Source organism: Cornus florida, unplaced genomic scaffold (genome assembly GCF_030987335.1).
Source record: "Cornus florida cultivar Cherokee Brave unplaced genomic scaffold, ASM3098733v1 CherokeeBrave_3.0.0_Hap2_Chr04, whole genome shotgun sequence".
Taxonomy (NCBI): domain Eukaryota; kingdom Viridiplantae; phylum Streptophyta; class Magnoliopsida; order Cornales; family Cornaceae; genus Cornus; species Cornus florida.
Genome location: NW_026775574.1, coordinates 39,218,264 through 39,231,858, shown reverse-complemented (window position 1 = coordinate 39,231,858; position 13,595 = coordinate 39,218,264). Strand labels below are relative to the sequence as shown.

Below are 13,595 nucleotides of genomic sequence, written 5' to 3'. Positions count from 1 at the left end.
GAATGTGAATGTGAACGCTATGGAGAGAGACATTGAGAAAGATACATTATTGATACGTGTGGTACTGACATTTTGATCCTACTCTCCCTCTGTGTGTGTATATGTATACATGTATGTATATATATATACTCGGTCCTATATCTCTAAAACGCGGAATCCAAGTCCAACTTGATCACGACTCACGACTTTGAAAATGAACTTGTACTAGCTAGTGGGACCTTCATTATGTCGTCCTTTTAGAACTAAAAAATAAAAAATAAAAATGGGCCAGCTTAGTGGGCAAATTGACCGAAATATAAAAATATCAAATCAGACAACTCGTTATCTCAGAGTAATAAATAAACAAACAAATAAATAAAAGTTAAAGGCTTAGAGTAAAATTAAATTCAATCGTATAATACCTACCATGACAACCCCTTATTACTTGAAACGTTCCACTGTGACATTCTAAATTCTCCCACTAATACTCAAAAGAAAAGAAGAACACAAGTGAGAGATGGAAACCACCGAAGCTTCACCGTAAGTGATCGAAACCCAACTAAAATCTTTCTTTGACTTTGAAATTTCTATTGGAAATTAATCTTCACACCTTATCAATATTATTGGCTGCAGGTTTGAGAGCAGTGAGATGGTGGCAACATTTCTGGCCTCCACGCCTTTGCTTTCCGACTCGTGGAAGCTCTGCAGCCATGCCAATGCCACTGCGCCTCACGGGTTCGTCGCCAATCGGATCGGAGACGTCACTTCCGTCGCCTTTTCCGGCGTCCAAATGGTGCCCGCAGCAGCTGCAGGGGGGTTAGAACAGAGTTGCTGCAGGAACTTGGTGTCATTGGCTGCCGCCGCGGACGGCCTTTTCCCGGCGTTGCAACGCCGCGGTGAAGGGGAGGAGCCTGTCATGGTTCATACTGGGTTTTTGAATCTGTTCCTCTCCGTCTATAACTGCCCAAGCTTCCGAAACCAGGTCCGTTGGTTAATATCTTTCATATTTCAATCATATCATAAATTACATTATATTTTGATTTTGAAATTAAATTTATTGTCTATGGTTTTTATTTGAGTATTTGATGATGGGTCAAATGGGGATTGATTTATGATTAGTCCTGTCTTTAGATGAACTGAGTTGCTGCATATTGATAGAGTTTGGCATATTTCATACACCTATCAACCCTGATGTTGTAATTGAGACGTCTGAATCAGTGTTTTGAATTTCTGAATCAAAAAAAATTTAATTTAATTAAATTTCTTTCAAAATTAATTTAACTTATTTTAACTTATAAGCTAAATTATCCTTAAACTTTCAAGTTTCTATCGATAAGATTACATGTAGTTTGTGTAGAAGACAAGTGGGGGCTGCTCTGAAAATATATATTTTTTAAGTGATGGTGATATAATATACTGTAATTTATCACAAGATAAATGATTAAAAAGTTAAGCTAAACAGAGTGAAATTGAAAAAGAAAAACAAATTGATTAATTTTAATTATTAGTGTTATTTTTTTCAATTAGATTAGGGTTCATACACATTTCACAAATTATTTACTACTAAATTCAAATCGCTCAATTTTTTTTTTTTTTTTTTAAGAAAGAGATGTTATAGTAATGAAATAAAGACACACTAATCAACCGAATTGATGTTATGTAATCATAGTGTGTAATTATAAATATGTGATTGATGCGAGAATTTAAATCTAAAATGTAACACGTAGAAGCATTAGGATACAGTTGGTCAAAGTAGTAAATTTATTTATTTATTTATTTTTCAAATTTAGGCAGCCTATGTAGGGTAATGTATACGTCCAACTTTTTTATTTTATTTTATTTTTATTGGTTGTTCTTTTACTAGCCATCAGTCTTATACATTTTACCCATCGAATGCCCTCAAAAGTATCAAGGAGTACCCAATAATATAAATCTTTCCATCCTCAAAGAAGAGGATAGCGATTGAGTTCTAAGTGTTAACAAAAAGTGTGTGGGAGTGAGTGTGAGAGTGACTCTTTTACCAATATATATATATATATATATATATATATAACCTCAAGGACAGGGATGGGAATAAGAAGGGGTTTAGGTAAAAATACTCTTCTAGTTTAAACTTGTCCGATAATAGAAAACTCCTTTTCAAACCCATCTCATCCGGCGTTAACAACGGATGACCTCATAATCTCATATTGCTCTGTTATGAATACAATTTTTTTTAAGAATAATTAATCTTAAAAAAAAAAAAATCAATATTTGAACAACACATAATAAATATACCCATTAAAATATAAATTTTGTAAAATAGGGTAAAACATTATAAAAAAAAATAAATAGCAAAGGAAGAAAAAAAATACTATTATTAGAAATATTTATTGAATATAAATTTACAATTAATACGAATAGATGGGCATTTGACTCTCCTCCTCTCTTTGGACCTGAATAGCTTCGGAATTTCATGAAATCGAATATAGCATTATTGTTAAATACAATATTAGGCATTTAATTTAGGATAAAAAATATTAAAGTAATGTTAAATATATGGCTGAGGATGTTGATAAGGTATGCTAAATCAATTCATCCATGTCACCTTCAAGTATAGACTCCAAATCTGCCTACTTTTGCATGTCACCTTCTTAGTTCCTACAAAAGACGCCTTGCTTTTCATGCTTTGATTGTGGACTAACAATAATTCTCTCCACAGGTAGGTTCCTCGTTGCACAAACAAAAAATGTTTACGTCTTTGTTTTTAACTCTCTTCAAATAATTATTCCAATTCAAAATGCAATCTATTATTTTTATAATAATATTAATTTATCAGTTTTATCTTAAGGTTATAAAAGGGTGTATAGAGAATCGATGGAACGGTTAAGAATTGAAATTGTAATCAGTGTTTCGGTTACGGTTCTTAACGGTTTAAAAACTTTGAAATAATTGGGAATGGTTCCGGTTCAAGTTCTAGAGTCTAGAATCAGAATCGTTAGGACTGAAACCGTACTAATAATTATATATGTATATATTTTTAATTATATGATTATTAATGTATATGCCGATATTTACCAGACATATATGTGTGTGTGTGTCTATTGATGCTTATTTGGCTATAAATGTGACTCAATGTATTGCCTTAGTCAAGATATTGCTAAAAAAAAGATAAATAAAAAAAAAAAAAAAAAAGGAACTAGACCGGAACCGGTTTTGGTTATAAATGTGACTTAATAATTGGGAATGGTTCCGGTTCAAGTTCCAGAGTCTAGAACCAGAATTGTTAGGACGAAAACCGTACTAATAATTATATATATATATATATATATTTATTATATAATTATTAATGTATATGCCGATATTTACCATACATATATATGTGTGTGTGTGTGTGTGTGTGTCTATTGATGCTTATTTGGCTATAAATGTGACTCAATGTATTGCCTTAGTCAAGATATTGCTACAAAAAAGAAAAAAAAAGGAACCGGTCCGGTTCCGATTCTGATTCCGATTCTGTCAAGAACTGTGTTGAATCGGACCATGTACACCCCCACCCCATGTGGATCCATTATAGAAGAGTATGTTGGAAAATCTCAAGTTGGGATGGAGGACAATTTCAGTAGACAAAACCGACTAACGTAAAGAAATTTGGGTTGGGATCAACCATACCAGCTTTTATATATACTTTATTTTAAAAATACCATATGTAATATTTAGATTATGATTCCCTTTTTTTAAAAAATAATTATTTTGTTTTCATTTTAATTTATTATATGCTAACACTTTAGAGAATTAATTTTTTAAGAATTCGTTTATAATTATTTAGAAAGTTGTATTAAATTTTTTTTAATTTTGTACTTAAGAGTAATCTAATTTGAAACAAACTAAAGATTATTTTATATATTTAATGCGGAGATTGTTTGACACGATTAAGATTATTTTATATATTATTTTAAATTGACACGATTTTTTGATCTGCAAACTCAAGTTAAGAATTCAAGAATAAATTGAGTTGAAATTGAGTAGTTAAGATTGGAAATTTGACAATAATTAGATTGAGATTGAACATTTAATAACGGACAATACTTGCATCCAACCTGGTTGGATGAAGTTTGTCCAACCTTGTACGTGACCCAAGGACACGACAAGTATTCATAACTTAAGTGGTTGGATGAAGTTTGTCCAACCTAGTACGTTGCCCAATCAGGGCATGACAAGTATCCATAACTTAACTTGGGTAACCTAAATGGTTTGATACCGCAGAACACTTTATTTATTTTATTTTTTTGCTCCTTTGCTCTCTCCTAAAATCTGCAGCGATTGCCCACCAATCTCACCACTACTCACCCACCAAACATAACCATCAATCCCAAACACAGCAGCCATCACCAATTAGTCCCATACATACCCAAATAGCAGTCCCTAATCTAGAGAAAGACGTATTCGCAGGCCACTATCGCCACCATCTCCGTCGGACTGAACTTCGAGCACAGACTACCATCGCTGGAATGAACTTAATTCTCCGACCACTCACCGTGTATATCTAACGCTTTTTACACGCGCACACGGGCCTCTTCTTCTCCGGCGATTGCAATACAAGCTCAGATCCAAACTTTTCACAAATTGCTTCTATCCAACCCACTGGCTGCAAATCCTCCGGTTTCTCCGACACTGTGAAGATACCGTCCGCCTACCGCTCCTACATAGTCCGCACACTTGTGATGGGATGGGTTGATGAGGAGGAATCGGGACGACGTGGTGGAGGAGATTGAGGAAGATGTTTGTAGAGAGAGAGAGAGAGAGAGAGGATAGAATCTCTCACATAAATGGGTTTTGTTCAAAAATAGATGGGCAATGTTTTGGACAAACTTCATCCAACTTGAATTAGATGCAAGTATTACCCTTTAATAACATATCAAATATAAATACATTTATTATTAATTTTATTCTATGAAAATCTATAGATATAAAAAACACTTTATTGAATTGGGTTGAATAGAAACACGAAACACGTGATTGTTATGTATAGCTGAAGTAAAATGGTGGTTCTTGAAGGTCTATTTAAATTGACCATGACTTTGTGTACTTTGAGTAATATATAAATCAGTCCATGTTCATGTATTCCAAAAGGTGTTTTCTTCTTTTTGGTGTCTGTGAGCCAAAGACACCATAGACCGCACTAATAAGCCCACAAAACTACTAACTTTTTGCTTTACAATTTTGGTTTCATACCTCGCTTAATACCAATTAAACCCAAACCGGTTCTAAATTCATTCACTAATTCAAAAGTGCTTTTCAAAACCAAAAAACTACTGTAGTTTTTAATTCGAAGCAAGGAAGGGAAATAATTTTTCACATTTTGCATTTCAAAGCATGATTATGAGACTAAGATTCGAGTTCTTTCTTTTACTTTTCGCAACCACCACCTGACGCACCACATTAGGTCATGTAGGAAGACCAATTGCCCCCACACGTTTTTGTTAAGAATAAGAATGGGCTCAATAATGCGTACACACTTCCACGGCCCACCTCGTCTCGTCTTGGACTAGAAAACACGGAAAACATACTAAAAGAGAGATGCACTTCTCCTAATGACAACGTGGTGGTATTTGACAGTTGAATATGTATGGAACACAGTCTGAACATGTTTTGGACATGGCCAGAAATGTCTTAAAATTTGAATATTTTTATTTTCTGGTTGGATATGACATGAACACGTTGGATGCTTTTAGGTACAACAACGTAGTTTTGTAATTATTTTTCTTGAAACAACAATAGGATTCAATGTAATTTAAAATATATTAGAGGTTAATTAGAAATGTAGTCCCGTGTCCGTATATGTATTTCTTAATATCTCTGGCTCTTGAACGTAGAAAGGTAAACATTGAAACTATGTTAGGAAATGGGGACACACACACATGGTAGGAAACACATACATTTTTTTTTTTTTTTTTTTTCTAAAGATGCCGTGATATACATTCAGAGATGCGTGAAATACAGTATAAACACGTGTTGGACAAAACTTAAATTTGAATATTTTATTTTATAGTTGGACTTGGCATGAACAACTTAGATGCTTTAAAGATGCAGCAAGATAGTTTTGTAATTATTTTTCTTTATATTACTATTATTTTTTTGACGTATGCTAATATGTGTTATGCCCGTATCGTGTTACCCATATCCCGTGTCCATATATATATTTCCTAGGTCTCGGAAGCAGAGAGATAAACACCAAGCCCATATGTTGGACAAGCATTTACCCACAAAGTTAACAATTGAAATGCATATTATCACAAAGATTGTGGGAAATTAGTCTCTCTTTTTTAACCTTTTCAGTAGTTTCTTGATTTTAAGATCATACCTGATTGTTTTTAAAAACTTGAAACCTGTACATGCAGATGCTTGAAATAATGAACAACAACAAATCAGTAGTGTTCACAGGGCACTCCATTGGAGGAGCACTTGCTTCTCTTTCAGCTCTTTGGCTCCTATCCAATCTCCAATCCTTTCCTTCTCCCCTCTCAGTCCTCTGCATCACCTTTGGCTTGCCTTTGCTCGGCAACAAATCCCTTTCTCGAGCCATCCTCCAAGAAAGATGGGGTGGCAACTTCTGCCATGTCATTGCCAAACACGACATTGTGCCCCGACTACTCCTGGCACCACTCACTCCACAACTGCATACTCTACTACAGTTCTGGCACTTATCCATGACTTCTCCATACTTGAGAGAAGCTGTCCAACTAAATGACAACGACAAATCCGAGTTGTTTCATTTAGTGCTGGCTTGTACTGAAGAATCAGCAAAAGCAGTAGAAGAACCGGATATGAGTATGTTCTGGCCATTCGGGAACCATATGTTTTGTTCAGAAGATGGAGCCATATGCGTGGACAGTGCCACGGCTGTTGTGAAAATGCTGCATTTGATGTTGGCAACTGGCTCAGCAAGTTCTAGCATCGATGATCATCTTCGTTATGAAGATTATGTAGGCAAAGTTTCTATGCAGTTCCTGAAGAGGAGAGGCTTTCCGGAAGAGGAGATTCCTGATTCTAGCTATGAAGCAGGGATTGCACTGGCATTGCAATCCTCGGGAATATCTAATCATGTAAAACACGAACCTTTATTTTCACTCCCTACTTGTTTGAGACAAAATTGATGATGAAGAAAGAGTATGAACTTGCCTAATCATTTATGTTCTGTGTTCTACTTGCAGGATTCAGTTTCTGAACCAGCAAAAGATTGCCTAAAGATGGCAAAACGGATGGGTCGTACACCCAACCTCAACAGTGCTAATCTAGCGATTGAATTATCCAAGATCAATCCACTAAGAGCACAAATAGAGTGGTACAAAGCAACATGTGATGATTCTCGTGATCAAATGGGGTACTACGACACTTTCAAGCAAAGGGGAGCCTCAAGAAGAGACTCTAAGGTCAACATGAACCGAATAAAGCTTGCTCAATTTTGGACTGTGCTAATCGAAATGCTGGAAAGCAATGCACTGCCCTACGACTTTCACAAGCGAGAAAAATGGGTTTATGCTTCCCAATCCTACAAACTCCTTGTCGAGCCATTGGACATTGCAGAATACTACCGAAGTGGGATGCACCGAACCAAGGGTCATTATCTGAAGCATGGCAGGGATAGAATGTACGAGATTTTTGATAGGTGGTGGAGAGACAGAAGGGCTGTCGAGGAAGAAAATGACAAGAGGACCAAGTTTGCAAGTCTGACACAAGATTCGTGTTTTTGGGCAAGGGTGGAGGAAGCAAGGGAGTGGCTAGACAATGTTAGAAGTGAGAGCGATGCAAGGAACCTGTCTCTGCTTTGGGAGAACATTGATAAGTTTGAACAGTATGCAAGGAGAATGGTTGAGAGAAAAGAAGTGTCTAAAGACGTGGTGGCGAAAAACTCGAGCTATAGCTCGTGGATGGAAAATTGGAATGAACTAAAATTACAGCTGCAGCAATTCCCTACTCGGTTTCCTAGTTGTTTGGATGGGGAAGTAGTTCCTTAGACTATATTGTAGCTAGGATCATGATATGACTTTGTAATGCATTCATTTCAGTGAATGCTTTTCTAATGTACAATAGTTCATGATCTAGACTGCAGATAAATGAAACAGAAAAACCATTCTTGTACGAAAGTAATACCAGAACGATAATTGAATAATGTAGGATTCATTTCAAGAGAATTTCAATGTAACATTAATGTAAGACAATAAATTTCGAATTGTGCAAGTCAGACCTTCCCATTTTGACTGTCAATGTTCCTAACAGGTCCCTTAAACCATTTCCGCGCATCCAGTACCCACCAAAGCATTATTATCCCCAAACCCACACCCACAGCAACTGGCGCGTAGTTGAAAGTATTCCAAGTAATTGGGTAGTATGTGGGCAAAAGGAAGACTGAACAAGTATAACAAATCCACAGAAAAGCCACCGCGCAAATTGGTCTTCTTGCTTTTCCTAAATAAAATGGCCCGGCTTTGAAGTTCTTCTCTTCCATTACCAATCTTGCAAAGATTGGAACGGCATAACCACCAACCCAACCGATTGTGGCTATGGATGTTATGGCGGTGAAGACTACATTGACTTTCAAGATGGGGAGTCCGAGCAGAATGCAGATGGCTGCACAAAGCCACACTGCATTCGAGGGCACCTTGTGTTTTGGGTGCACTTTTCGCCATATAGATGACAAAGGAACTCCTCCATCTCTTGACAGAGCATACACCTGAAGCATGGAAGATAGCAGTTTAATATGGTGGTCAAAAATGATGTCTAGGAATTTTATGGGATGATTTAAGATGGGAATTTACAATAACAATAATAGAAATGTTCTCTGATCATCTTAACCTTCGAAAACTTCACATATTGGTGCTGAAAACAAGATTTGAACCATGCAAAAATCCCCCACACAAGCATATGCATGAACACACACACACACAATCACTCTTCTAATATAACCCCAAAACTCTATCCGGCCAAGCTTCTTAAACCTAACCCTTCCCCATTTGGCCTTCAATCGAACACTCAAAATCTCAAAATAACAGCTTTCTAGACTTTCTAGCAGTGTTTTTGTGAAGTTCTCATGCCATCTTTATTAAGATGCTAAAAAACTTCTTGAAAAAGCTGTTCAAAGATCAAGCTAATTGGCATTACTCATATAAAATTAAAATAAAAAATAATAATCAAGCTAATTGGCTCCTAATCCAAGTTATAGCTCTTAAAAAATATCGGCTACTTCACGTACCACTCTGGCAGCACTGGTAGTGATGGAAAGCCCGCCAAAGAAGAATGAGCCCCATATAACAAAAAGTAAAATAATTGCTCCGGTACCACTCTGATATCTACCGTGGAATGCATCATAGAGTATTTGAGCTGGCACAAATGCTCCGCGAGTTTCATTTGATGTATCATATAGGTAGCTTGGATCCTTCACGAGCAGTTGCAATCACATATCAAATCAATAATCCACCATCAAAGGAGTGTTTGGAAGGATCCTTAAGAATGATCATTAATTTTACAGACGTGATAGCAAACTGATTTTGAATTTAGTTTTCATCTATAGAAATTGAGAAAAACACCTTCTGATTCGTTTCCTTTTGGCTTCAAGTTGCTTCCAAACACCCACAAAGTACAGAGTAAATTGATTTTAAGAGATACCTGAATGCTGAAAGTTAGGGCCAAGATATAAGCCCATCCAAACAATGAAATGATCCCGATGCTAGAAAGAATTGCAATTGGACCGTTTTTATCTGCACCTCTAGTTTCTTCAGTTAGGTGTGCTGCAGCATCATATCCATAGAGTGAATACTGACTGACAAGAAGAGAGAGAATGGCTGCATATACTTGGCTTGATATCCCGGTTGACGCAGGTGCCATTTCAAAAGAAGTAAAGACATAGGAAGCAGATTGTGTAGTCAGTGCCACCAGGGGAAGCATAATAACTATAACCAATCCTCCAACAACCTGCTCAGAAAATTTCAAGTTAAAAAATATATTCCATTTGTCACTAAATGAAATGTGAAAAAAAAGGTACACTTGAATTTTTTTTTTTTTTTTTTTTCATGAACTTAGAAGTGAAGATCACAGCTGAAATAGGGAGTAGGTTTTACCACTGACTCAATTCTTTTTTTTTTGCCCTCACTTTTTTCTTCTTCTTTTTATGTGTATCTTGATATGACTCTGTTCTAGAGAATGCTTTACGAGACTTTATTACTATTAAAATGAAACGATTTGCTTTCTATGTGGTAACAAGATGCCTTTGTTTGTGGCTAATTTTCACCAGTCATTCACATATCCTAAATTTTTTCTGCTGGTTGTCTCCATGAGGAATGAGGAAAATTTTTTAAAAAATAATAATAAAAAATTTGGGGTTGGAATACTTGTTTCATAATGATAAATTTCTTTTCTTTAGCTCCGTGTCCTCGGAAAACAAATAGAGCAAAAATGAATAAAATTTTCAAAATTCACCAAGTGATTTTTGAATGAGACTGTGATAAGCAAGCTAGAGAGCATACCTGCCACCATATTGAAATTATATCAATAAAGGCAATAACTTCTAACGCGAATGTATTGAGCACTGCCCATATAACTGTAAGTCCAATGTACATGCATAGGAATAACCATTTAGGAGCAAAGTAGCCTCCATCTTTGTTTGTTCCGGTGCATAAAAGAATGATACTCTGCAAAGTCTGAGATCCTGCATACGCCTGCCCAAAACAAGAAATGGGAAAATTTTAAAACACCAATTGAAAACAGAATTAATGGCGGTTTTATCTCAAATAGTAATTACCTGTGTTCCTATGCCTGCAATTAGCCCTATCGTCTCGAGCCAAGCACAGCACCATGAAGCAAATGGACCCCATTTGGGGCCAGCTAAATGCGCAGCCCAAAAATAAAGAGAACCAGTAGTCTGCAGATTTTGGAAGAACTCGAAAATTTTAGAATCAAGCATGTTTTGTGTGATACTTTTTTCATATTACAAGTGAGCATGAAACATATATTGACATAGTAAACATGTCAAACTGAAAAGCAATGCAAAGGAACAATTAATGACTCCTTTTTATTCCATAAAGTATTTTTTTAGTGAAACATTTTATTTTCAGTGAATTTTCCTCATAATTACACAAGCAAAGAGATAGGTAACTTTTATTGAAGTGTTGTACACTGCGACAGTTAGTTTTTGTGTTTACAGATCACAAAGAGGGATTAAACTTTTACAAGCACAAGGCGGTATGCAGTGACAGAGCTAACGTATTTTCATTTAAAATTGCTCATACTTCCATTTCATTTAATTTTTGGATAAATACTTGAATTTCAATTATCATCAAGCTACCACATTAAAATCAATTCAAATTAAAGGAATTCTAGCAGGAATCATGTATATTCATAAAATTTCAATTTAAAAAGAAAAATCAAAATTGGGAACTCACAAAATTAATATAATTAAGACAACTCTTAGAATATAAGAAGTCCGGCATATTCTAAAGTTTAAAGAGAGAGAAATGGAGGGGATGAGTATGGCCTGTTTCAAGCAAGTATGTAGAAGGGGGTTTGCTAAAAATTTAGTGGGTGTATTGTTAAGATTTTGAAATTTTTTGGAAATGTAACCGAAATAATATATATATATATATATATATCTATATCAATGAATGATCATTATTTAAAACTCAAGACTCTCAATTCTTTTGCAATAATCATACAGCTACTTGAGTTTTGAGAAAACTAGTACATTTCAGTGGCCCAAACCCTAAATATTATACTTGAATCTGATTACTTCATAGAACAATGTTTAAAGAAGAAAACAAGAAGAATTGAATTGGTGGCAATATGCTTATTATGATTGAGCAGCAGGAGGAGGAGGAGGAGATGGAGAAGATGAAAAGCGTACCGGAAAAGAGGAGCAGATCTCAGCCATTGCGATTCCGACAAACCAGGTGAAGAAAGTGACCACAACCCATCCCCAAACAAGACTTGCTGGCCCTGCATATAGAAGACTGGAACCATACAGGGGAGTGATCCCGGTGAAAAGCGTCATTGTTGAAAACGATATTGCAAGAGTTTTGAACAGAGTCTACACAAAATCCATCATTTCAAATACATGTCAAAACACAAAAATAAATCAAAGCATGAGTTTAATAAACAGTATGTAAGAACAATTAAGACCTTGACACAACAACAAAATTAACAGCATATACAACAAGAATATATATATATATATATATATATATATATATATAACAAAAGAAAAAGGAAATCAAAATCACCATCTCTCTTCTGAGTTCTTGCTTGTATCCCAGCTCATTGAGCCGCTTCTCCCCGGAATCCATTTCTTGAGTTGGTGTAATCTCTCAGCAGGTCGAGATGAAACTTAAACCAACATCTGGAACTGGAATAAGATATATATATATATATATATATATATATATATAGAGATAGAGGAGGGAGGGGGTTGACTTTTCAATTAGTTTATTTGACTGAAATTTGAAAAGATCAAATTGGGAAAAGGAAGAGGGTGATGCATTTTCCTCAACTGAAAGTTTGAATATTCGTTATATAGTACTACTGGTATGCCTTAAATAAATAGTATACAAAACGGCTATATACAACACTTTCTCAATTTCTCATTTGGTTCTTGCTTGTTGCTTCCCGGAATGATAATAGTTGATTACCTGGACCTTTCAATTCATATATGTAAATCTCCGACCTATAAATGGGGATATTCAAGAAAAAAGTAAATAAGTTAGACAAAAATAAAAATAATTTGAATAAAAAAAGAAGTGATTTGGACAAGAAGACACTAAATGACTTACACAAATTTTTTTTTGTTAATATTTTCATACCAATCAATCCAAATATTAATTACAAGTAACCCCTTTCGATGCCATGAGTATCAGCATCCCATCCCCATATGAGCAGTGAATGCATGTGTGAAGACTTTAGAAAATTAGTTTCACATCAAAAGTTTGACTTCTTTTTATTTTCAATCTTATCTTTACTTTGCCCCTATAGGTTGTTGCCTAATGGAACATGTGTGCGTGTGTGAACATGAGTTTTTTAAAAAATTTGAACGACTGAATCCTACCAGCCTTGTAATATGAAATATCTATGAAGTGTTTTATTGTATTGAAAATTGAAGATTCTGATTTTTACTGCCAGGTAGCAATTCTTATGTGGGTCCCATCACATCTTTTTCAGTAAAAACTTTGACTTTGACTTAGACTTTTAGAAATCGTGGCTCAATTGTCTTGCTCCATTTACATCCACGCCGACAAGCAAAATTCAGATAAATAACCGACCCGAAGTAAACAAGCTCAATAGACCTGGGACCATTGCTTACACGACGACATTCACCAACATAAGATTTAAGCTTTAATTATCATCTAATATATGATAAAACACTTACAGCAAACTAAAAGTAGCCAGGAAGGCCTCTGACAAACGGGTCAATTCCTGAACCCATAGCTTAAATAATAAGCCTCCCTGGAGACATAGGCCAAATTTTTACAAAAATAGAACACGATTTGGACACGATTATATATAAATATAAATTTTTATTTATATAGAGTAATAATATTATAAAACTTAAAACATTTCTAATTTTTATATTAAGGTTATAATAACTTTTATAC

General features: G+C 35.2%; 2 protein-coding genes across 2 annotated transcripts; one reads left to right on the top strand and one right to left on the bottom strand.

Moving 5' to 3' along the window:
* The first annotated feature begins 223 nt into the window (after positions 1-223).
* LOC132303171 (lipase-like PAD4) lies at positions 224-8,105 on the top strand. The gene is made up of 4 exons (XM_059800322.1): positions 224-519; positions 613-961; positions 6,360-7,064; positions 7,173-8,105. The coding sequence occupies exons 1-4, from the start codon at positions 497-499 to the stop codon at positions 7,974-7,976; spliced, it is 1,881 nt and encodes a 626-aa protein (XP_059656305.1). The 5' UTR covers positions 224-496; the 3' UTR covers positions 7,977-8,105.
* A 4-nt stretch (positions 8,106-8,109) lies between these two features.
* Positions 8,110-12,860, bottom strand: LOC132303172 (amino-acid permease BAT1 homolog). The gene is made up of 8 exons (XM_059800323.1): positions 12,777-12,860; positions 12,231-12,670; positions 11,855-12,037; positions 10,757-10,876; positions 10,482-10,673; positions 9,625-9,930; positions 9,212-9,394; positions 8,110-8,692 (listed from the first exon to the last, which is right to left on the bottom strand). The coding sequence occupies exons 2-8, from the start codon at positions 12,291-12,293 to the stop codon at positions 8,201-8,203; spliced, it is 1,539 nt and encodes a 512-aa protein (XP_059656306.1). The 5' UTR covers positions 12,294-12,670; positions 12,777-12,860; the 3' UTR covers positions 8,110-8,200.
* Positions 12,861-13,595: the final 735 nt, after the last annotated feature.

Bases quoted from the DNA above. Each gene is read 5' to 3' on its own strand.
- LOC132303172 (XM_059800323.1), bottom strand. From the start codon at position 12,293: ATGGATTCCGGGGAGAAGCGGCTCAATGAGCTGGGATACAAGCAAGAA. The intron at 10,877-11,854 runs GTACGCTTTTCA...CAAAATCTGCAG, and splicing joins AGATCTGCTCCTCTTTTCCG to ACTACTGGTTCTCTTTATTT. The intron at 9,931-10,481 runs GTATGCTCTCTA...TTTTCTGAGCAG, and splicing joins TAATTTCAATATGGTGGCAG to GTTGTTGGAGGATTGGTTAT.
- LOC132303171 (XM_059800322.1), top strand. From the start codon at position 497: ATGGAAACCACCGAAGCTTCACC. The intron at 962-6,359 runs GTCCGTTGGTTA...CTGTACATGCAG, and splicing joins GCCCAAGCTTCCGAAACCAG to ATGCTTGAAATAATGAACAA. The intron at 7,065-7,172 runs GTAAAACACGAA...TTCTACTTGCAG, and splicing joins CCTCGGGAATATCTAATCAT to GATTCAGTTTCTGAACCAGC.